General features: G+C 46.2%; 2 protein-coding genes and 1 long non-coding RNA gene across 7 annotated transcripts in view; 2 read left to right on the forward strand and 1 right to left on the reverse strand.

Annotated features, from left to right (window-relative positions):
* Nucleotides 1-5,978, reverse strand: part of LOC136651979 (solute carrier family 35 member B1) — a 54,695-nt gene extending 48,717 nt beyond the window's left edge. For 2 of the 5 annotated variants that reach the window (XM_066628768.1, XM_066628767.1), the window contains exon 1: nucleotides 1,390-1,579. In XM_066628768.1, coding sequence (XP_066484865.1) covers nucleotides 1,390-1,501 — 112 coding nt within the window. In that variant the 5' untranslated portion in view covers nucleotides 1,502-1,579. Of the gene's footprint in view, nucleotides 1-1,389; nucleotides 1,580-5,903 lie in introns of those variants that run through there. The other 3 variants (XM_066628771.1, XM_066628769.1, XM_066628770.1) reach the window with 2 other exon arrangements.
* On the forward strand, nucleotides 1,858-8,311 carry LOC136651981 (uncharacterized). The gene is made up of 2 exons (XR_010794553.1): nucleotides 1,858-2,170; nucleotides 8,164-8,311. It is a non-coding gene; the product is annotated as an uncharacterized lncRNA (long non-coding RNA).
* Nucleotides 8,312-10,105: 1,794 nt separating this feature from the next.
* KAT7 (lysine acetyltransferase 7) overlaps nucleotides 10,106-23,510 on the forward strand; it is a 33,926-nt gene continuing 20,521 nt past the window's right edge. Inside the window, exons 1-6 of the mRNA XM_066628774.1 lie at nucleotides 10,106-10,396; nucleotides 15,206-15,353; nucleotides 19,535-19,711; nucleotides 20,146-20,385; nucleotides 20,510-20,592; nucleotides 21,922-22,011. Coding sequence (XP_066484871.1) covers nucleotides 10,382-10,396; nucleotides 15,206-15,353; nucleotides 19,535-19,711; nucleotides 20,146-20,385; nucleotides 20,510-20,592; nucleotides 21,922-22,011 — 753 coding nt within the window. The 5' untranslated portion in view covers nucleotides 10,106-10,381. The remainder of the gene's footprint in view (nucleotides 10,397-15,205; nucleotides 15,354-19,534; nucleotides 19,712-20,145; nucleotides 20,386-20,509; nucleotides 20,593-21,921; nucleotides 22,012-23,510) is intronic.

A 23,510-nucleotide genomic window follows, 5' to 3' on the forward strand; every position in this document is an offset into this window, starting at 1 on the left:
CAATCATTCCCCAAGCAGACCAACCAGCCTGCAATGCTACCTTCTTACCTCACAGAACCCTCCCTTTCTTATACACCCAGGGCTAGCCCAAAACATCCTAGTACCTGAAGTAGCACACCAAGGGCAGCACATCCTTTACCTGGTTGTATATGGACTGCCCCAGCAACTACACCCACACCTTGAATTCAAGAAGGAAAAAGGAAACAGAACAGAGGAAGAAAAGAGGGGAATGGTGGCAACAGCAACTACAACGCAGTATCCACCCCCTTCTTTTCTATATACTTCTCTTCTGCTCTCTTCCTTCCTTCTCATATGTAGGAAGCAGGTGAAGATGAGCAGGCAAAGGGAGGTGAGTGACCCCTTTCAATCTGTTGCCTGAAGTGACTGCATCAATCTGCCTCATGCACAGGTGAGCCTCTCATTTTGCCTCTCATGTCCATGCCTCTCATTTTGGTTACCCCTTTCATTTCTTTTTCCAGTTGTATATCCCTTTAAAAGGCAACAGCCAGATTGTTACACACTACATCAAATGTGGCCACACCATTTTTTCTTTAAAATAATGGTCTTCTTAACAAGATTTTCAAACTTTCAGACCCTTCATGCTAAAAACTGTAAGGCTTCTTCACTTCCCCCCATACACTGAACAGATATTTTCAGTGTACTCTCCACCATGCCTCATTCTACCTTTCTTGTGCAGGCAGCCCAATTCAGGCTCCATCAGTACATATGTGGCCAGGATTCTGCCCCACTATGCCTTACTCTGCAGTTGTTTATGCTGAATTCCATCTGCCACTCAGCAGCAGGTCAACTAAAATAGGAAAGAGTTACTTTGAAGGCCTCTTTGCAGCTTGCTTATGCTATAAAGAGTTTCCTGCCATCTGCAAATGGGGACTACCTCACTGCTGACCCCCACATGCACTGCCCCCCAAACCTCTCTGTAGCCCCTGTGATGCCCGCATGAGAGAACTCCTCATTTATGGCAGTTACGTACCCACTACTCTCACATTTGCCACTCCCTCACCTATAAAATAAACAAGGAACGTGGGGCCTGCTGCCTGTAACTGTCCCTTCTGCAAAATAATCACCTGCCCCCACATCCCTTCCCCCGCACAAAGGCCTTCTTGCAGCCCCCTTTCCATTGTTCCCACATGACAGCACAGAAAACCCAGTCAGGCCAAACCCCCTTTCTTCCCCCCTCCCCTGGTCTCAACCCACCAAAACCACTCTTATTTACTCAATTTTTGCCCCCAAGCCACACTCCCTGGGGGGGGGGGGCAAGCCACACTACAGCCAAACACTGGCCCTTCTGCCTGCCACTGCCCTACTTGGCTCTCACACCCCCTTGCACTACTCACCTGCCCCCCCCCCACTTAACCTCACCCCCATTACCTGCCCGGCCCCCATCTCCGCCTCGCCGCTGCTGCAGCTGGAAAGGGACGGTGGCTCTGAGGGGCTGCAGCCCGCCTCGGCAGCAGGACGGGGAGGAGGTCCCCGCTGCCATGGCCCCCCCGCGCACGAGCACGCGCACGCCCCCCTCCCCAGCAGCGGAGCTCCCCAGCGCCACCCTGCAGCGACTCCCTCTCCGTCACGACTGACTCGCTCGCGGGACGCCCGTAGCACGGGATGGCTTTTCGCTACGTTAGGGGCGTGGCCTCGACCAGCTGGCGCCGCTGATTGGACAACCGAGTTAGGGGAGGAGGGGCCTGAGGAAGCCACGCCCAGAAGGCTGCCGGCGTGTTCGCTCTTCTTCCCTTAGCCCCGGCCGGCACGTTCGCTGTCTGTAGTTGGGAGGGGCCAATAGGAAGAAGGTGGGCATCTGTAGGCTCCGCCTCCTTCTCCAGGGAATGGAGACCTGGCCCCTGAACAGTGTGGTCACAGGCATGTCTGCTGAGAAGTCCCATTGTACTCAATGGGCTTACTCCCAGGAAAGCATGTACGGCGGTGGATAGAGGGCTGTTCTTTCCTTCTCACACACCAGAACCAGGGGACAGCCACACAAATTGAGTGTCAAGAGTCAGAACAAAGAAAATATTTCTGCACCCAGTGTGTGATTCATCTGTGGAACTCCTTGCCACAGGATGTGGTGATGGCACCTGGCCTGGGTGCCTTTAAAAGGAGATTGGACAGATTGATGGAGGAAAAGTTTATCACCGGTTACAAGCCATGATGGGTATGTGCAATCTCTTGGTCTAAGAAGTAGGCTGTCTCTGAATGCCAGATGCAAGGCAGCGGCAACAGGGTGCAGGTCTGTCTTGTGTGCTCCCTGAGGCAGCTGGTGGGCCTCAGATACTAGAAGCTGGACTATATGGCCATTGGCCTGATCCAGTGGGGCTCTTCTTATAAGACTGCAGCCTAAGCCCACTTTTAATCAACAGGGCACTCAAGTGGGTGGAATCCAGCTATGCCTGAAAAATATATCTGTTGGCATCAATGCAAATGTAAAGGGGGGAGTGTACAATCTGAGGGGTAAGGTTACCAAGCTGCTTAGATTGTCCTGGAGTCTCTAGGACTGAGCCCAAATCTCCAAGAAAGTCCTAGAAGCAATCCTGGAGATTTTAACAGGGTTTTTATAAATGACAAGGGGAGGGAGAATATATCCTGAAATAGCTTCAGTTAGAGTTGGCAACCATAAACAGGAGTGTTCTCAAGCATACACTTACTTGTAAGTCCTCACTTCCATATAGTCGTGCATAGGAAGATTGCAGCCTTAGGAAGTTCAGCTCTGTCCATCAAAGCAACATGGGTACAACACGAGTAAACGTACTGGAACAGGAATATTGCTTCATCTATTACAGATTTCAGATGTGGATATACAGTAGAACCTCTTTAAGTTGACTACCCAAGGGACTGGAGGAATTGGTCAACATAGGGGGATGGTCAACATATAGGTGGGGAAAAAGGCTATAGAAAAATAGGGCTAGAAAAACCCAAGGCTCTAGAAAATTAGGTCAACTTAAGGAGGTGGTCACTATAGAGAGGTGGTCAACTTTGGAGGTTCTACTGTATTCATAGGAAAGGCAGAAAAATATATCAAGATGCAAAACTTATAAAGCTGCTGTGTACTGCAGCAGACCATTGATGCAGACAGCCAAGTATTGACTCCTCTGGCTGTGGACTTCCAGGATCTGAGGCAGAGGTATCAGAGGTCCACTACCAGAGATGCTTTACCTGGAGATGTCAAGAATTGAACCTGGGGAACTTTTACATGCATAGTATGTGTTCCAGTACTGAGCTACAGCCTTTTCATTTTTCCTCTTAATAAATTCAACACTTGTTCATACAGTTTACATGGGCCCTTCTTTATCCTGTTTTTGAACAAGTCTTACATAGTCTTGCACACATGTTCATGTCCTTCAAAAACTGAGTTAAACAATGTAAAAAAAAAACCAGTTTCTAGTTTCATGGCCCAATCCTATCCAATTTTCCAGTGCTAGTGCAGCTGTGCCAATGGGGTGTGCACTGCACCCTGTGATGGAGGAACTGTCACAGAGGCCTCGAGGTTGCATTGCAGCTGCAGTGGTGCCGGAAAGTTGGATAGGATTGGGCCCTCAATTGGCAGACCCACAGCTACCCCCGTACATGTTTTTGTTCTACAGCAAGTAACTCTGCAGCTAATGAATTCAAAGTGTTTGTCCAGATGCCCCGCCACTAGCAACTGATGGAAGAGAGTCACTTGTTAGCTCCTGAACCAGTTTTTAGTTCCTGGGTTCAGCCTCAGAATTAGAGAAGTAATGAAGAGCTCATCTCAACATACACATTCCCCACACTAAACAACTGCAGCCCCTTAGGGATTAATGGCCTAATCATATCTAAAAGCCAAGAAGCAGGTGAGCTGGATAGGACAAGTGTACAAGTGCCTATCTCCATCTGGCACTGGAACTGCCAGAAACCTTCTCCCCTGCACTTGTGCAAGGAACGCACTTCTGAGTAAACACTATATAGCAGTGTTTCTCAAACTGTGGGTTGGGACCCACTTGATGGGCCGTGAACTAATTGGTGGGTCCCCATTCATCTTAATATTTTATTTTTAATAGATTAAACTTGATTCTACCATGGTATGTGACTGCATTTGGGGAAATATTACAGACCTGTACTTTTAGCAAGTTTATTCTTTTAACAATGATAGTAAATGGGACTTAGTCCTGGGTAACTGTGGGTAGGACTGCAGCCTAGGATTGTAAAAAATTTTCCTGCTTGATGATGTCACTTCTGGTCATGACATCACTTCCAGTGAGTCCCAACAGATTCTCATTCTAAAAAGTAGATTCCAGTGCTAAATGTGCAAGAACCACTGCTGTATAGGATTGGGCTGGATCTTCTGAAGAGTTCAACAAGGTTTACTTCCATATAGGCATGCATAGGAAGATTGCAGCCTTCGGAAGTTCAGCTCTGACCATCAAAGCAACATGGGTGCATCACATTCCTGCAAGGTCTTAGACGCTGCCTAAGAGCCCAATCCTTTCCAACTTTCCATTGCCTGTGCAGCCGTATTGCAGCCTTGAGGAAAGGAAACAAACATTCCCTTATCTTGGGGATGTCTCCCTAACTCCCCCTCTACTGCAGGATGCATCACATGCCCTGTTGGCACGGTTGCACCAGTGCTGAAAAATTGGATAGGATTTGGCCCTGTCAAAGACAGCATGTGGTGTGGCAGTGGAAAGGGAGCAGGGAGGTTATTGATTCCGAACTTTTGTCATTAGCTTCCTATCCAGGGCCGGTGCCAGGCTCTACACCCCTGGCAAGGCTAACTACTTGTGTTCTCCCCCCCTCCAATTTTTTAATCAGACTTTATAATTAGTTATATTCCATAGCACTGTTGAGGTATTTGTCATAAAATAAAAATATAAATTGTCAGTTGCATTTTGTATATGGGTAAAAAGACTAATTTGCATAAAACAGTACCCCTCAAAGGTTAGTACTGTCCCCCTTTGAAGTTTGCACCCCAGGCAGCTGCCTAGCTGGCCTCATGATAGCACCAGTCCTCTTCCTATCCCAGGACTAGGCTCTCACCTTCTACTTGCCAGAGGCTGTTCTCCAGAAACATGTGTTGCCTCTAAGCAAGAGATAAGAGCAGCACACTCCATAAATTAAGCAGCACAAAGTCCCCTTTAACACAGAGGAATATGAACACCAAAGTCATATACCATTAACCTATACAAGGTATGCCCTGTTCCCAGATACAGAATCCCCAATACAGGGCTGTTCCCTTGGCTTGTACTGTAAGAATTATCAATTTTCCAACACACAGTCACTCCTGAGCATAGGAAAGAGCAGCACACCTGCTTCAAATGGGCATGCACAGGGCATTCAAAGCATTAACCTGTCATGAGTGCAAAAAGATGGCACACAAAGGGCCCAATCCTAACCCCTTATGTCGGTGCTTTCCAGCACTGACATAAGGGCAATGCAGCTCTGAGGTAAGGGAACAAACATTCCCTGACTTTGAGGAGGCCTCCGTGAGTGACTCCCAACTGCAGGATGCAGCACAGGTCCCATTGGCACAGCTGTGCCAATGCTGGAAAGCACTGACATAAGGGGTTAGGATTGCACCCAAAGTGAACGATAGAGATACTGCATGCCTTGCACGGGTGCAAACCATCTTAGATAAAGTACCGTACTGGATTGGGCTGCAAGGTGCAGGGTTCAACATTCTAATTTTAGCAGCATACTGATTGTCATATAGACAATGCTTCCTTCAGTCATTTGCCAGCCTGAAATTCCCTGCATCCTCAACATAAGGTATCACCTCATCCATCTGAAACTTTGTTATAACTCTTAATTTCTCATTCTAATGCAAATCAAGAACACAAAACAAGACACCTAAATAAAACAAGGTTTTCTGAGGGCATCTCCAAGGTCATTAAAGGATCAAACTCCATTATGCTGAAAACTGAGTTAATTACCTGCTGGTAACAAGCTCTGCTTTTTGCTTCTGTCACATTCCACCAGTTAAAAGTCTGGCACAGAATGGCTTTTCTGGAAAAGAACGGATGCGGCAAGCATATCTCCAACAGACATTGCAGCAGACTCTCTGAAACTATCCCTTAAGCAGATAAGATGGGAGGGGGAGAAAAGGAGTAGGTGCCCCTATTTTGGCTGCATTCCAGCTTATCTGGGAAGGAGACAACCTCATCATGCAGCACCAGAAGCCAGATCTCTTCATCCTATGCCTCTATCTCATTCAACCAGCAGTTCATAAAGAGACAGACAGGAAAGTCTTGCAATGCAATTCATAACCCTCTTCAGCGTGAACTGAAACCAACAAGCTTTACACTTCAACTGCAATTGTAATTATTTGGAAGCAAGACCCACTGATTACACATAAACTTACTCCCAGGCAAGAGAAGTGAAGCCTTAGGTTTACACACACCTACCTGAGTGTAACAAAATTCAGAGGGTTAGTCATGTTATAATCCAATCCAATCCAATCCCATGGGCTCTGAGGGATGGCCCTCGGTGCCATGTCTGTGACAGCCGGAGAGGAGGGAGCGCTGGCCCAGCGCCACCGGATGGACGCTGCCCGGAGAATGGTGGTAGTTCCAGGTAGCAGAGAGGGCCTTGGGGCGGGGGGAGGCATTCCGGAGTGGAGGGAGAAACCAGCCCGGGAGGTGGGACCAGTGGAGTCCTGCTCTGCCCTATCTATTCTCCATGTTGGACTGCAAAGTAGCTGGCATAAACTTGAGAAGTCCCATTGCAGGGCCTGGAGCTTTCCTTGAGGGAAGGGGATAAAGTTCCCTTCCCCTGAGGAGACCACCGGTAGCTCCGGCAGTGCTGCTGGATACAGTACTAGCCATTTTGGCACCACTGCACCCGGTGGTGCAGTTAGAGATAGGATTGGGCTGTTAGGGCCCAATCCTATCCAATTTTCCAGCACCAGTGCAACCACAATGCAGCCCACAATTGCAGCCTGCAATGCAGTCACTAAGATGCCACAAGACTTCTAGTTCCTTTTCCTGGAATAAGAACCCTTTTGGGGCAGTGAACCAGTTTTTCATTTATTTTGCTGCGTTAATTGCTTTGTGAACTTTTGTTAAAAAGTAGTATATAAATACAGTAATTTAAAAATAATTGTACTTATTGGAATTTATTTCCAAATAAACATGCAACAATTCAGACTGTGCAGCTCATTCACAGTTCAGACAGAGAGATACTACAATATTATTTTTAAAAGTAATCTTCAACCAGTGGGTCATAGTCTGATGACCCAGTGTAAATACCACATCATCTGTTTTATTAAAATTAAAAAAAAGAGAAGAACAAGGAAGTGTCCCTTTAGGGAGAAGGGCAGGATATAAATAAAGTTTATTATTATTATTATTAAGTGGGGAAAGGCAGAGAAGAAAGCGGATGTTCACATTTATACTAGTTATACAGTACACTATTGGAACTGTCATGGCTTCCCAAAATTTAGTTTAGTGCAGATCCTAACTATTCTGTATGAGAGATTTCTCTACCTTCAGAATATTTCTACCCTAGACATTCTACATCAGTGTATCTATGTTATTCAGTTATAATTATGTCCTATGTTATACGTACTTTAGCACTTTGCAGCACTACCCATTGAAATTAAAATGAAGAATGTGAAATTACCATAATGCATTCTCTGTGTGAGCTCTAGAGAGCTGATACCAGCACAAAACTTTGAGCACTTTGATACAGCATTACAGCACTGTAGTCGTCCTTAAATACTGCATTACAGCAGTGCACTACTAACTGCACTGGCTTCTGAATCTTTTCCAGACACAGTTCCAAGGGGATGATGTTGATATACTAAGGACACAATCCTAACCCACTTTCCAGTGCGACATAAGGGCAATGTAGCTCCTAGGTAAGGAAACAAACATTCCCTTACCTTGAGGAGCCCTCCATGAGTGCCCCCGATCTGCTGGATGCAGCACATGTCCCATTGGCACAGATATGGTAGTGCAGGAAAGTTGGTTAGGATTTGGGTCTAAAACATTATAGTCAAAAGTATCTTAATAACAGGGCCATCAATCAAATTAAATAAATCTTATGCTGCAATCCTATGCAAGTTTACTTGTCAGCAAATCTAACTGAACAGAGTGGATTTCCTGCTGAACCAACCTGTATAGAATCATGCTTCTAGCAAATCACTATACATATCTCATTATTTATTTATATTCTGCACTTCTTTCACCATAGGTCTCAAGGAGGCATGTGTAGAATTCCCAGCATGGCACTGACTAGACTTTGACTTGTCTACCGTCAAGTAAGTGACTGAAGGATGCGCCTTTGGACAAGGCTCTGAGATTGATCGATTAGTACTTGAATAAAACAAATAAGAAAAATGCATTCTGCTTTTAGATTATGCACACACTTCAGAGTGAGCACTTCTGTAGAAGTCATCCCTCCTGCAAGAAAGATACAAGAATGCCTCTTCTAACTCAGGACTTGCCCTTTTGTAAATAGACATAGGAGAAATCATTAACTTTTTAAAAAAGAATGTGTTGCCCTTGAGATATCTTTTTGGTCAATCAAAAGTTAATATGTCCAATTAATTGACTAAATGCAGCTTCAGTTAATTGCAATTGCAATGATAGCCCTTGTGGTTACTCCAAATTCGACACATGCTAAAAGATCACACATCCTTTCATTACAATCAGGTAGGCTATCACCTCCCACACATCAAAGAATATTGTGGCACCTTAAGATGACCATATTTAAAATAAGCAACTGCAGAGTATAGTCAGTGCAAGCTGTACTTGTACAAGACGCACTTGCACCATGTTGCTGGAGGCTCTGTGTTCACCTCCAGATGGTGCTTTGGGCACTGTCACAGATGCTTAGGGTTTGGAGATCTGAACCCTCTGATGGGGCAGGGACCTTGGGCAACATCCAGCTTGGCTGACCATCAACACCACCCTTTATAGTCCAGTTCATCAGATGCATGAAGTGAAATCTTTATACTGTATATGGGTATCCAGACATCCAGCTTATTCCAAAATCCAGACATTTTTGCCCAAGATTTTTTCTTTTTAAGTGCAGAAAGCTTACAGAAAGCAGCAAAGTGCAAAGCTGAGCAAGCAACACATTGTGTGGACTGCAGAAAGAGCATTTGTGAAGTGTGAATAGAGGAGGTGTGAACACATTGAAATACAAGGAACACTGGTGTAGAGTTTTCTGTAATGTGAACACTAGAAAGTCTTGTGCTCATTCCCACGCCCAGTGCAGTCACAGGCTGCTAAATTCTGTTCTCTGCTCTGTGGAGTGAACCTGTACAGACACTGTTGAAAAATGTCAGAAGCCAGCAGACACCCCTCTGGGTAACAGTGAAAAGACTAAAAGGAAGCATTTCTCATTTATGGGAATTATTCCCAAATCCAGACAAATCCAAAATCCAGACACCTTCTTGTCCCAAGCAGACTGGTTAAGGGATACTCAAACCTGTATACATACACAGAGATCTAATCAATCAGTCCATCAATCAAAACTGAGACCAGACTGAGGAGTGAATTTGCAACTGAAAATGAAACATACCATTTTTAAGTTTGTTAGAAAGATTGGCAAAAATTGGTGCCAATTTACGGTTGGTGGCAATATGTTTCAGCCCAATCCTATGCATATTTACTCAGAAGTAATGTCCCATTGTGGGCAATGGGGCTTACTCCCAGGTAAGTGTGGCTAAGACTGCAGCCTTAGGGCACACTCCGATGCATGTCTACTCAGAAGTAAGTCCCATTATAGTCAATGGGGCTTACTCCCAGGTAAGTGTGGATGGGGTTGCAGCCTAAGGTGGCAACCCCATCCACACTTACCTGGGAGTGAGCCCCATTGACTATAATGGGACTTACTTCTGAGTAGACATGCATAGGATAGGGCTGTGAAATGCCTCCTCTCAGCCACACAGAAGCTGTTAGTTCCCATCGTGAGAGGGAGCTGTCCCACATCAAAGATGGCCGCCCCAGTGTTGGGCTGAACATGAAGCTCGCAGCAGTCCAAATTCGCCCTTCCTCTACGCTAAGGAACAGACCGCGTTGCCCAACTCAAAAATGGCCGCACCCCAAAGCTGTAAAGCGGTGCCGCTGCCCTCAACAAAGATGGCTTCCGCCCTCACTCGGCCCCGGGTCCTCGGAGGGGTCAATCTCGACTCCAAGATGGTGGCGCGCCGCTGGCGTGAGGTGAGGTTGGTCTGCGTCACGTGACAGGCAGGACAGGGGGTGTGTGTATCCCCGTCGTGGGTCCCGGCGGAAGAGTGAAGGGAGTCGGCTAGAGAGGTCGCCGCTGGAAGAGGGGAGGGGGAGGCAGAGCGGCTAGGCGCTGGAGGGCCGGAGACACGCCAGTCACCACGGAAACCGCTGGAGCGAACGCGGCGGCCGGGCCGCAGCCGTCCTCGCTGCCTCCGCCGCCGCCTCCGCCGAGGATGTCGCGCAGGAAGGTGAGAGCGCGCGGGCAGAGCCGGCCGGGCCAACCCTTCTCCCCCTCGCTCCTGCACCCGCTTGAGAGGCTCGAAAACCAGTTAAAAGCGTAGGCCTCCAAGCCCCTGTCTCGTTCCGCCGCCTGATTGGCCAGCGCTGCCTCCCACCGCCCCTTCATTGGCCGACCGTGTTGTCAATCACGTTCATACCCCCTCCCTCAACGGTTATTTGTTTCCCTCCACCCCTTCGGTGATCGTTGCGACCCGCCTCTTCTCATTACACATTGGCTGCCCGGCCGCGCTCTGATTGGTTGCCTGCCCCGTCACTCCCCACTGGCGCGGTTTTTCCTCCCCCTCCCCCATCGCTGCTTCTCCCAACGACTTCATACTTGGCCCTGTGCCTTCGGAGGGGGTGTTGAGGTGGTCGCTGATTGGTCGGTGCTTCTGGTCTGGAGTGGCGTCCCCGAAGTCCCGTCCTTGCCCTTTTCTCCTGTTTCCCATTGGACAACGGGATGTTGTAAGGGCCCACCCCTTCGCTGCTCTGATTGGTGGAGAGGCAAAACGTTACTGAAGGTTCAAAACATAGCAGGCTGGATGGACTGGGTCATTGTAAAGGGGGGTGGGAGGGAGATTCCAAGCCTGCACTGTAGGGGGGTTCCTGGTGGCATTGTGTGCTTCTATTGTAGCAAGTTTCTGCTCTTGGCTGTTGAGCAGGTATGGCTGCTATTCTTGCACTCTCAGGCTGCAGTCCTATCCATGCTTACTTGAGAGTAAGCCCCATTGACTAATGAGACTTACCTCTGAGTAGACATGCATAGGATTGGACTCTCACAGCCCAATCCTATGCATGTCTCCTCAGAAGTAAGTCCATTAGAGTTAATGGAGCTTACTCCTAGGAAAGTGTGGATAGGATTGGGCTCTCACTTGGTTGCATCCTCCATTAAACTGGTGGTGTTATTTATGCATTAGTGCTTAAAATTGGTCTCCTTGAAGCCCGACTAGGCATTTTAGCAGCAGGTTAATTTTATTTATTTATTTTATTTGCAAGAATTTTTAACCCGCTTTCTCTCCCTGCCCTGCATGCAACATGGCATTCAAAGATCACAGACTGAAGGCACCTTACTACTGTATACTTAAGGACCCAATCCTATCCAACTTTCCAGCACCTGTGCAACCACAATGCAGCCCTGAGGTAAGGAGACAAATGTTTCCATACCTTGAGGAGGCCTCTGTGACTGCCTCCCCACCACAGGATGCAGTGATTGGCCCCCATTGGCAGAACCCCAATGGCATGGCTGCACCGGCACTGGAAAATTGGATAGGATTGGGCCCTAAGCCATTTCTGCCTGAGGTTGCATGTACGGAACAGGGATCAAATGTGTACCCCTGTTGGCTAGGCAGAAATGGGTTAAACTAATTTTCTTTTCAAGAAACCATGGAGATCATGACAAGGTGAATCCATGTCATTCTGTTGCAACAAAAACGAATGTTGTGGTGCCTTTTAAAGATCAGCTGATTTAGAGCCCAATCGTATCCAACCTTCCAGTGCTTATGCAGCCATGCCAACAGGGTGTGCGCTGCATCCTACGATGAGGGGGGCAGCCCCAGAGGCCTCATCAAGGTAAGGAAACAGAGCTGTATTTTTGCCGGAAAGTGAGATAGGATTGGTCCCTTATTGTGGCATAAGCTTTAGGGACCCGTTGCCCACCATCTGATGCATGAAGTGTACCCTTAGTTGGCAAAACTGAGAGAGAGTGACCCACCTGCCCATGAGTGTAGAGCAGAAAATTGTAAACGGTGAGACAAAAAGGCAATGAAATGCAGGAAGTTCAGTTTGAACATTGTAGTGAGTTCTCAGTGCACTTGGAAAAACTAAATTCTTAGCATTCATATAGACACTGCATTGTAGAGGAATGCAATAAGGATAGTATGAATCAGCAGTCTCCAAACTGGGAACTGCTGTGTCTCGAAAAGGCCCTCCCCGTCCTGAGAGCTGTGCTTACCATTCTGTTGCCTCACCGCTTTTCTTTCAAGCCAATCTGTGCACAGGAACGCTCTGGGCAGTCATGTCTATTGCCCATTGTCCCTTCAGGCTGTGCAGCAGGATGTCATAGAAGACGTGACTCCTCAGAGCATCCCTGTGTATATATTGACTTGAAAGAAAAGTAGCGGTGTGGCGGAATGGTAAGTGCCTCACAGGAGGAGGAGAGGGCTTTTTCCAAACTCCGGATCTGCTTGTGGGCTGGAGTTTGGAGAGCCTTGGTACAGATGAGTCCTCCAAAAGCTAATTTTAAAGCTTTAAGATCTCTTGCACATACTGTACATAAGTTTCATTGAGGTGAATGGAATAAATAACTGTAGTGTAATTGTGAATTGGGTGTAATCTGCATTGTTGAGTTATCAAGTCTTAAAGCTTGTCTGAGAGACACATCTAAACAGACAAACCTCTTTGTTGTAGGCACACATTAAATATGTGGGTATTTCCAAAAGTCTCCAGTTTTGCATCATTTCTTTGAAATACATATATATATAACTTGCATTTTCATGGGACTTCCGCTGCTCTTTCATCCAAGGAAGAAAAGATCCACTCTTGCCTAGCTTCAGCATTGCTGCAGCATCAGGTGCTCCCAAACCATTCACTGAACCTTTCAGTCCTCTTGTTAAAGTGTGCTTATTTCCATTAAAGGCTGACACAACAATAACAACAAAAGAGAGTATTCTCAGTAGTTCAGCAGACAACACTGTGTTTGTGCAGACTGTCTTAAAGGCTTGTAAACAAGTAAGAACTTGCAACATTCTAGAAGATCATTTCATCTGTATAAATGAAACCTTTATCTCCTACACAAGCCCCTCTCCCTCTGGCATCTGTTACCCCCATTCCAGTGTTTCTCAATGTTTGTCCCCTGCTGTACCACTTTGCATGGTCCACCTTTTGTAAGCACCACTGGAAGTAACTGGTGATGATGTAACGACTAGTTACTTCTGGATTGGGAAGCCAGATGCAATGTGACAAACACTGGTAAGAGGCTTAGGGCGGATGGGAGAACTTTTTTGAGCATGCGAGAAGCACATGTTGGAGCTTTGCTTGCCAAGCTGAGCCTCCTACTGCTGCTTGTCACATTGCATTGTTGGTCTCGCTGCCAGGCGGCAGGAGTCTGGGGGTACCACTGGACACCACCTCAGTTACCACAAGTGGTATGAGTACCACTGGTTGAGAAACACTGCTCTATTCTGTCCCATGTATCATCATAACTTAAGCAGTAAATTGAATCTGGGGAGAAAAAAGGAAAAGAAAGTCAGAGATCTTGTGATAAAAAATTCAGAACACAATGGGGGGAGTCTCTCTGAGGCACCTATGAGAACAACACCTGATAGAGAAAGGAGTTGCTTATGCTTGCCTGACCCTGCAAGAAGGCTAAATGGAAATTTTTGCCAGCTTGTTGGCAGCAGGAGCAGAGGATCCATACAGCTACTGAAAGGGAAAAATGTTGTTCCTGGCTTAAGGCAGGCCACTTATAAAGCAAAACTAGGTGCTTGTACAAGGATGGCAGTTGTTTCAGACTTGAGGCAAGCTAGACTGTAGGCCTCTGGGCTCTAAGGTGTCTCTGGCCATTTGGCAAAATGCAGCTTCTGGTCTTTTGACTTTGAGATCTTGACCCTGTTGTTTGGGCGCTTATGTGTTGCCAGGCAGACTGTTGCCTCAGGTGCATTGGTTCTTGTGAGATCATGAGGACTGAACTAAAGACTCCCAGCTCATGACATTATTTCAGATACATGAATAATAGCAGGTGACTCCTTGCTAGAGTTACCACTACCCCCCTTCCCGTTCCTGCTTCTGCCACATAGCTCATAGCCTGACCTGCAGAAAATGATCAGGTAGAACTGTTTCTGCTATGGGGTGAATAGTGGTAAAAGACCCACCTACTTAATTTTTGCATTCCCAGTTGATTTTAAAGGCACAGGAACAGAACCAGCAAAAAAGTTGGCAACCTAACCCAAAGAAGGACATTAGATCAGATGAAAGGTCCGTCTAATTCAGCATCTTGTTTTCCAAAGTGGTCAGGAGTTCAGCAGTGTGTCATAGAGACAACAATTCACTTCTGCTGTTGCTTCCCAGTAACTAGAATTTGAAAGTATGCTGCTGCTGAAGCTGGAAGTAGCACGTACCACGAATAGATTTGTTGTCTATACATTTTGCCTGATCCCAATGACAATGCCCTCCCATGTGATACTGATGAAATAAGCAGCTGTATCAGATTAAAGGACAGGCATATTATGCATTTTTACAGGCTGCTGCTAAAGTAGGCCCTTTTGTAGATGTGGCTGGTGCACAACACATTTTTCTAGGTGAGATTGTTCTTAAGCACAGCTTAGGGTAGTTGGAGATTGTTCAAGAAAACTGTCAACCTGTTTGTCATGCTCTGCCCAAGAGATCCCTTCCTTCAGCAGCCATATCCTATTGTAATGCCTTAAGTCTGAACAACCGAACAACTGTTTTATCCATAACTCAAGACCTCATGGAAAGATGTCCTTGGCAATTACTTTGCATTTATAGATATTTGTCAGTGGCTTAGCCTGAGCATTTTTCAAAATATTGTAAGGCAATTCTGTTTTTGCTCCTTGTTATTCAAGTAGAAGATCATTTTCATGTATGTGAATTTCAGTTCAATCCTATGCATGTCTACTCAGAAGTAAGTCCCGTATAGTTCAGTGGAACCTACTCCAAGATAAGTGCGTGTAGGGGTGCAGCCTTTGTTGTGTTGAAACTTGTAGTAACACAGGCAGGTCTGCATATATAGCACCTTTGATTTGGTGTCTCTCATCTTTTAGAGAAATGCAGGCAGCAGTTCCGATGGCACGGAAGACTCTGATTTCTCTACGGACCCTGAGCATACAGACAGTTCAGAAAGTGATGGAACGTCACGCCAATCAGCACGTGTGACCCGCTCTTCCGCCAGGCTCAGCCAGAGTTCTCAAGGTAAACTTCCCAATTCCATCTAAAAAATTCAGGACTGCAGCCTTGAAAAGAACCACTCTCTGGCCTCTGTCATCAACCAGAGGACTATAGGCCCTCCCACCTCATGGGAATGTCTCAACATGGGAAGAAAAGCCAAAGAAGGAGCAACTGCAGGGAGCTTACTTCCTCCAAACTCTTCCAGCTAGAACTGTGCTTGCTCATACTGTCAGGGCGCAATCCTAACCTCTTACGTTAGTGCTTTCCAGCAGTGCAGCTCTGAGGTAAGGGAACAAACATTCCCTTACTTTGAGGAGGCCTCCGTGAGTGACACCCAACTGCAGGATGCAGCACATGTCCCATTGGCACCGCTATGCGAGTGCTGGAAAGCACTGACATAAGGGGTTAGGCTTGTGCCTTCAGTTGCATAGGGGCTTAGAAATAGAAGGGAAGAACCCTTGTCTAGAAATACAAAATATTTTTAATTGTTTATTCTCATCCACCTTGAGGCATGGCAATAAGCCAGGATATGAATCCCAAAATGAATAAATTGAGCATTGCTTGCATAATTTACAGTGTAAGCCTGTGCATGTCAGGAGTAAGCCCCATTGAGTTCAGTGGAGTTTACTCCTTGGTGTGTTTATAGGTGTGCAGACTTAATTTTGGAAAATAAGGCAGTTTGCAATACTTGAATGTTTTCTCTTACCCTAATGAGCCATACAGTGACCTGGTGAAGCCCCCCTGTTCTCTGTCCAGGCATAAGGGAGGGGTTTTAATTTGAGAGGTGCTGGCTTAGCTCCGTCTATCCTTGGGACAGGCTGTGCCTCTGAAGCTATTTGATCCATTGCAGCTTATGTAGAATGCATCTGAGCTACCTTAGGGAAAGTGCAACATCTGACGGTTTAAATGCACGCCTGGCTAACAGTAGGTACCTGCACCAAGTTTAAACAGAAGTGTCCCATACCGATGCCTGGAGGATTTGCAGTTTTGTCTCTATTTTGGAATCATTGTAAATTAAATGAGGGAATGTTTGACTAAGGTCATGTAAAGAGGTGAGGCGGAGAGGCATTTTGGATGACTTTGTTCCAATAATATGGTGATACTACATCTGCAGAAGAAATGGCCTTGCCTTCACAGGACAGTGATCCAAACACATATGAGTTCATAACCTGCAAACAGTTCCCTGTTCTGACAAGGTCAGTATGCAGTGAACATCCACAGTGAGGGCTGAGGAGCTGTACTGCGTAAATAGAACTGGGAAAGATGGTGATTATTGTTCTCTCTCTGGCATTGGCAGAGGCACTCAATTCCAGCCCTTGAAGTGTTCAAAGTTTGGCCCCCAAGGTCACTGATTTTGGAGGATTAATGCCTGTGCTACTGACCTGTGTGTCTTAGATGATAGTGACTAGTTCAAAAAAGTTTGCATAATATGCCTGACACACTCTGAGTGCTTTGTATTTATCACAGTAATTATTTAACCAATGCTATGGTAAGACAGTGGTTGCCAAACTTACCAGAGTCACAGCATCCTTCTTTCTTGGCAGCCTCCTCTTCCTGGCTCTCCCAGGCACCACCATCTTGGATCACACTCGATGTTACGTGTTTCACATAAGATCTTACATGATCCAAGATGGCGACGCCCAGGAGAGCTGGAAGAAGAGGCTGCTGCGCACAGTTTGGGAGCTGCTGTTTGGGAGCTGCTGCTGTAGGATATTCCAGAGTTGTTTTTCACATGTTACAGATTGCAGCAGAGAGAGACAGGAGAGCTTTTGTCTAAGGCAGGGGTGCTCAACACGTCGATCTCGATCTACCGGTCGATTGTGAGGCAAAATGAGTCGATCGCAGAGACTAAGGGCTCTGCGATCGACTCATTTTGCCTTTAGCTGCTAAAGGGTTGGGCTTGACTTTGCAGGACAGCCCTCACTAATCGATTGCAGAGCTCTAGCTAGACCTCTTCCAACCGGGCCACATGGGAGCAGGGAGGTTGCTTCGGGGGCATCAGGCAGGCTGCGGATTTCTGCCCTTCGCATCACCAGCTCGGGCTCTTGTGATGGCTCAGCTTCAGGTGCGCTTCTTCACTGATGACACGAGGTACGTGTGGGAAGGAGCCTGGCTGGGGCTGCAGTGCTAGCCACTTACACGGGAGTAAGCCCTGTTGGCTCTAATGGGGCTTTCTTCTGAGTAGATGTGCCTAGGATGGGGCTCTGAGGCTGCAAGCTTGTCCACACTTTCCTGGGAGGTAGCCCCACTGGCTCTAACGGGGCTTACTTCTGAGTAGACATGCATAGGATGGGGCTCTGGCTTCGTGGAACTAAAACTGAGCCACATATTCAATTCAGTCCCAAAGGAACTGCGAGGTTGTTTTGTACCATCACTTCACACTTCCCTGGAGGTGAATCCTTTGAACACAGATTTACTTCTGAGTAAACATGCAGAAAACTGTACTGTTAATCGCTTTTCCCCCCTATAACTTTTTCTTTGTATCCCCCTGTGCATCTGTTTGCTAAATGCAGACATTTTATGCATCTGATAAAATGGACTTTGGAGCCCAATCCCATGCATGTCTACTCAGAAGTACATCTCATTATAATCAATGGGACTTGCTCCCAGGAAAGTATGGATAGAATTGCAGCCCTACAACACAGTCCTATGCTTGTTCTACCCTGAATTAAATTCCATTATAGGCAATGGTGCTTACTCCCAGGTAAATGTGCATAGGATCAATCCTATGCCTGTCTACTCAGAAGTAAGACCCATTATAGTCAATGGTTCTTACACCCAGGTAACTGTAGTGGAGCTAAGCAAGGGTTGGACTTGACTTTGCAGGGAAGGCTCGGAGCAGAACTTCGGTTGTGCCTTGGAGAACCTGAGGAGCATCTCCAGAAGGGCTCGGGAGCAGCCTGGGACTGTCTGGAGGAGTTGCTTGGGGCCACTCAGAAATGCCGCTGATGCAGGGTGGTGGCAGCCTCCGGCTGGGGAAGTTCAGCAGCAATTGAGAGATGCAGGTGCCCAAGGCTGCGGTCCTCTCCTCACTTACCCGGGAGTAAGCCCCATTGACTAGCATGAGACTTACTTCTGAGGAGACAGGCTTAGGCTTGGGCATACAAGCTGCAGTCTTCTCCACACTTACCCAGGAGTAAGCCCCATTGACTAGCATGGAACTTGCTTCTGAGGGGACATGCAAAAGATTGGGCTCTAAAGCAGGGGTGCTCAAACTTTCAACTTTAGGGATGCTGGACCTTTAACAAGTGTATAGAAGAGAGAATTTCAGCAGGTGCAACTTGTCATCCCACAGATGACAAGCTGCACCTGCTGAAATTCTCTCCTACACAATTTTAAAGGTCCAGGATCCCTAAAGTTGAAAGTTTGAGCACCCCTGCTCTAAAGCTCCTATCCACACTTACCGGAGAGTAGTCCCCATTGACTAGCATGGGACTTACTTCTGAGTAGACACCATTGAGTTGGGCTCTGAGGTTGCAATTCTGTCCACATTTACACAGGAGTAAGCCCCACTGACTATAATGGGATTTAAAAAAAACTCTGGTAGATCTTCGGGCCTTGCTGGGTTTCAAAGTAGCTCTCCAGCCAAAAAAGTGTGAGCACCCCTGGTCTAAGGCATGGGTCTCCAAACCCCGGCTCGGGGGCCAGATGCGGCCCGTGGCCAGCCTCAATCTGGCCCACGGCCAGCCTCTTGTCCCCTGAAAGCCTCTGGCCCACTTGGCTGGAACTGTGTTCTGGTTGCTTCTGGAGGGTGTTCTAAGGGCCAGAGAGTTTGAATGAATGAGCCCATTCATTCATTTATTCACTCATCTAAGTTCCATCTCTAATTTATTTATATAAATTTTATATTTAAATTTTTTTTCGGCCTTCAACATCATGCCAGATATTTGATTCGGCCCTCTGGCCAAAATGTTTGGAGACCCCTGGTCTAAGGCCACGCAGTGGGCTCATGGCTGAGCTGAGATCCAAACCCAGGCTGCTGCTCACCCTTGTAACTTACATTAGGTCCCATATTCTTAACATCTAAGATTAGATATAAAGTAGTATTAGGAAAGACTTCCTCTTTCACTTGGCTGCATTAGAACTGATGCTGAAGCTGGGAAGATATTCTGTGCAAGGGGTGAGTTCTCCTGTGATGGGGGTTTCAAAGGTGGTTTCCTCCAATCCCAACATCGTGTTTCTCCTTCACCTCCCTCTCAACTTAGATTCCAGCCCAGTTCGCAATCCTCCATCATTTGGAGCAGAGGAGCCTGTTTATTCTACTCGGAGGGTAACACGCAGCCAGCAGCAGCCTGCACCTGTGACTCCCAAAAAATATCCACTCCGACAGACCCGCTCATCTGGATCAGAAACGGAACAAGTGGTTGACTTTTCAGACAGAGGTTTGTAAATGGGGAAAGGAGGAGGGAAGCTGCCAGGAGGAATGCTGCATTTAGGTGTAGCATGTTTTTTATTCCATACTGAACATGAAGACAGGCAGGTTAGGTTGAAAGACCTTGGTTTAGCCAAGTGTGTCCTCAGTTCTAGTCATTTTGTTGATCCCATAGAAAGACAGAGCAAGTGAGGTGATGTCCAGCTGAAGTCACCAAGGATTGCAACATTTTCTCCTTTGGCTGCATCCCTGATTTATTTCTTCATCTCCAGATCATCTGAGTTTTGGTTGGAAAGCAGTAGTACGAGTATGTTCCAGTGTTATAGTACCTTGAGACTGCTGTTTCTATCTGCAGTGATACTGTAGAAGAATGGTTTTTTGAGTCATGTTTTTCTAGCTTATTGGCCACTTTCCCTTTTTTGGTAACATTTTGACTCTTTTCAGACACTAAAAATGCAGCCGACCATGACGAGTCACCCCCTCGCACACCAACTGGAAATGCCCCATCTTCAGAGTCGGACATTGATATCTCCAGTCCCAACATGTCTCACGATGAGAGCATTGCCAAGGATATGTCCATGAAGGATTCTGGGAGTGACTTGTCCCATCGCCCAAAGCGACGTCGTTTCCACGAAAGCTACAACTTCAACATGAAATGTCCCACCCCTGGTTGCAATTCTCTAGGTACAGTGGAAGCTGCCCCATGTCCTGAGCTTATATATCGCATGTTCTTGCTATCCACTTTCCCCCACACCATGTGCCCTTTCTTATTACTAGCCATAAGGCATGTTTTCCTTGCTCTCTGCAGGGCACCTGACGGGTAAACATGAGAGGCACTTCTCCATATCTGGATGCCCACTATATCACAACCTTTCAGCTGACGAATGCAAGGTAACTTCTCAAAACTTGGAAAATCAAGAAACAAGCATCACTTGCAGGCCTGAAATCTATTTTTATTGTGCATGAACATAAGGTGCATGAACAATGCACATAAGGTGCTTATGGGGGTTCCTTTTCTCTTCTGGTGTGGGGGGGCAATAAGCATTTTTTCTAAAACCCATCTCTAGAGTGTAGCAGGGGGCAGACAGAAGGTCACTCTGGAGCTACTGATAGCAGCTTCAGTAGTGATCTAAAGGCACTCTTGGAACTTCTGCCTGCACTGCTTTCTCATTTCAGTGCCTTTGTGACATGCTGAGTGTCCCCAACATGGCAGTTCACTCTGACAGTTTCCAACAATCTGGTGCAAAGAAAAAAAAAGTCACTCCCGGAAGCTTAAAGTCTGTTTATCCCTGGACAGCACAGCATGCAGTGACTGCTTCTGGCAAATTGTTGCTTCTTTCACAGAGAAGTTCCTGTGGCAATTGTTTGAGTAAATTTTGCTTTCAGTAGTAACAGTCTTCATAGATACTCCTTCATGGAAGAAAACTGGCTTTGATTCCATCCTGATGTGTCTCCTGAAAGGTGTCTGCATGGCACTATCCAAGGAGACAGCATGGAAAGTACCATTTCTGCTGCCAGAGAATGCACAGAGTGCCTTTCACTTCCTTCCTGATTGACCGCAGTGTTCCTCCTGGAATAGTAAGCCAGAGATTCCTAGTTAGATAGTGTGGCTTCTAGGCAGGCTTGAACCCTGCCTTTTATCTTTTTAGAACAGTGGTTCCTAACCTTTAGGAGCCTTTGGAGCACTGAGACAAAAGCTGGAATCATCATGGACCACATGCAGTACCAGCTGTAGGCAGTCTGTTCTCCACCCTCTCTGGTGGTCCGTGGGGAAGCATCTCCTGTGCGATCTCTCCCCCACACACAACCAGAAAGGGTGAAAGACTACCCAGAGCTGCAGCAAACACGTAAGTGCCAACTGTGGCTGTGGTTGGTCTGTTCTCCACCCTATTTGATGGTGCTTGGCAAGATGTTGGAAGTGATAGAAAGCTATCTTTTTTTTTTTTCCCCCTGAGAGTTGTAGACGACTTCTCAAGGTCTCACAGACCATAGATTGGGAACCAGGGCTTTAGACAGAAAGCACTCCTCAGTCAGCTGTGTATTGAGACTTTGTGGCCCCAGAAAAATGCTATTCCTGAAAACAAATGTCCAAGTTCAAAGTCACCACTGCTTTGGCTCCCTCATATAGTTCCTAATTCCAGAATCAAGACTGCAGATTTTGAATGAGAATCCACACAGTGTGGGGAGGAAAGAGTTTTTACGATCTCTTCGGTTTTCCAGGTGAGAGCGCAGAGTCGAGATAAACAAGTTGAGGAGAGGATGCTGTCTCACCGACAAGATGACAACAACAGACATGCAACCAGACATCAGGTAGTAATTTTTTAAAAACACCTTATTTCTCTTTTAATCATTACACCTTTAATTTCTCTGACATATCATTTAAAAAGTTAGTTGGAAATGTTTCTATTTGAATCCATCACCCCTTGTCCAACTTCAAATTTCTGAGTGTATGGATATATCACCTTCTTTACTTTCACTAAGAACAGAAATGAATTAAAGAACTGGTGGACAACTTTTGTGGAAGATAGGTAAAGGAAGCATAACCCAATTGGTTTTTCTGGTCCTCTCCAGGGCTTTCATTGCCATTGTATCTTTCTGAACTGTATTTTGGGTTGTTCCCCAATTTCCATTTGCTACTATGGGCTAAAGTGCCTTTTATCAGCTTTGGCTAATATGCTGGCTGTGATGTGGATGTCCATCTGCTAATAGGTGTGGACTGATTATATCTTGCCCATTCTGAAACCTCTGCACTGGCTCTTTGTGCCATGCTTTCCCCTGGCTGTGTTAGATTTGTAGTTTTATTGTATAATTGTGTTTGTATTTAGTTTTGTAAATCACTTTGGTATATCTGTGAGTAGTAGCATATAAATATTTTTTATTTGGGAAGTCGCCTTGGGAAGTCCAATGTTCTGGTTAGGTTCCTAATAGCACAGGCCAACACACATTTTGCTTCTTTAAACGTAACACCAATTCCTGGGTATATTTGGGATGCTGATTCCAAAAATGGCATCTGTTTTGCCCTATCATTTCTAGTTTTGGAGACACGGCATAGCCTCTTTAGTGAATGGTTTAAGCAGCTTCCTCATGAGGAAGCCTACACCATAGCTTCCTCATGAGGAAGCTGCTTGAACCATTCACTAATGAGGCTATACTATATCTCCAAAACTAGACATGATAGGGCAAAACGGATGCCATTTTTGGAATCAGCACCCTAAATTCATATCAAACCACCATAAAGTTTGGGAAAAACTTTTCTGACCTTCAATTTTGTAGGCCTGCGTAGTTGATGATATCCTAGGGGCAAGGATTTGAATCTGGGAGCGTATGCCTAATTAAAAATAACACCCCCTTCAATATATTTGTTGATTTCAGGAAGGAGAAATTATTTCCTTTTGTACTTTTCAGGATCTCTCTTCCCTAGTATACAGCAAGAAGATGCTGAGCTTTAGGTTTGGCTGCCAGCCCTGGCCCTAAGGTCCTTTAGCAGTGTATAGGACAAGGGAAGTTTTCAGAGCAAGAAAGAAATTTTCTCCCTCCTAAATTTCCCATGTTAAGCACTCTACAATACTATGTGAGTCTATATAGGCTCAGGAAAGTGCCTCTGAGAATATTTAGAGTACTGAATATTCACCATGAATATTCACCACAGTCAGACCTCGCTGCTGTATCAATTTAGCAGGAAACTTAGGGCCTCTTGCTACAGGATTTTTTCTTACATGTGTTGATTTCTCTCCGGCAAAGAAACAGCATGTAGCAAACTGTGTGGGTGTGAAATGCAGTGCCAGAAACTGTTCCAACAGCAGTGCAGT

This window comes from Tiliqua scincoides, chromosome 5, assembly GCF_035046505.1.
Source record: "Tiliqua scincoides isolate rTilSci1 chromosome 5, rTilSci1.hap2, whole genome shotgun sequence".
In the NCBI taxonomy this organism is placed as follows: domain Eukaryota; kingdom Metazoa; phylum Chordata; class Lepidosauria; order Squamata; family Scincidae; genus Tiliqua; species Tiliqua scincoides.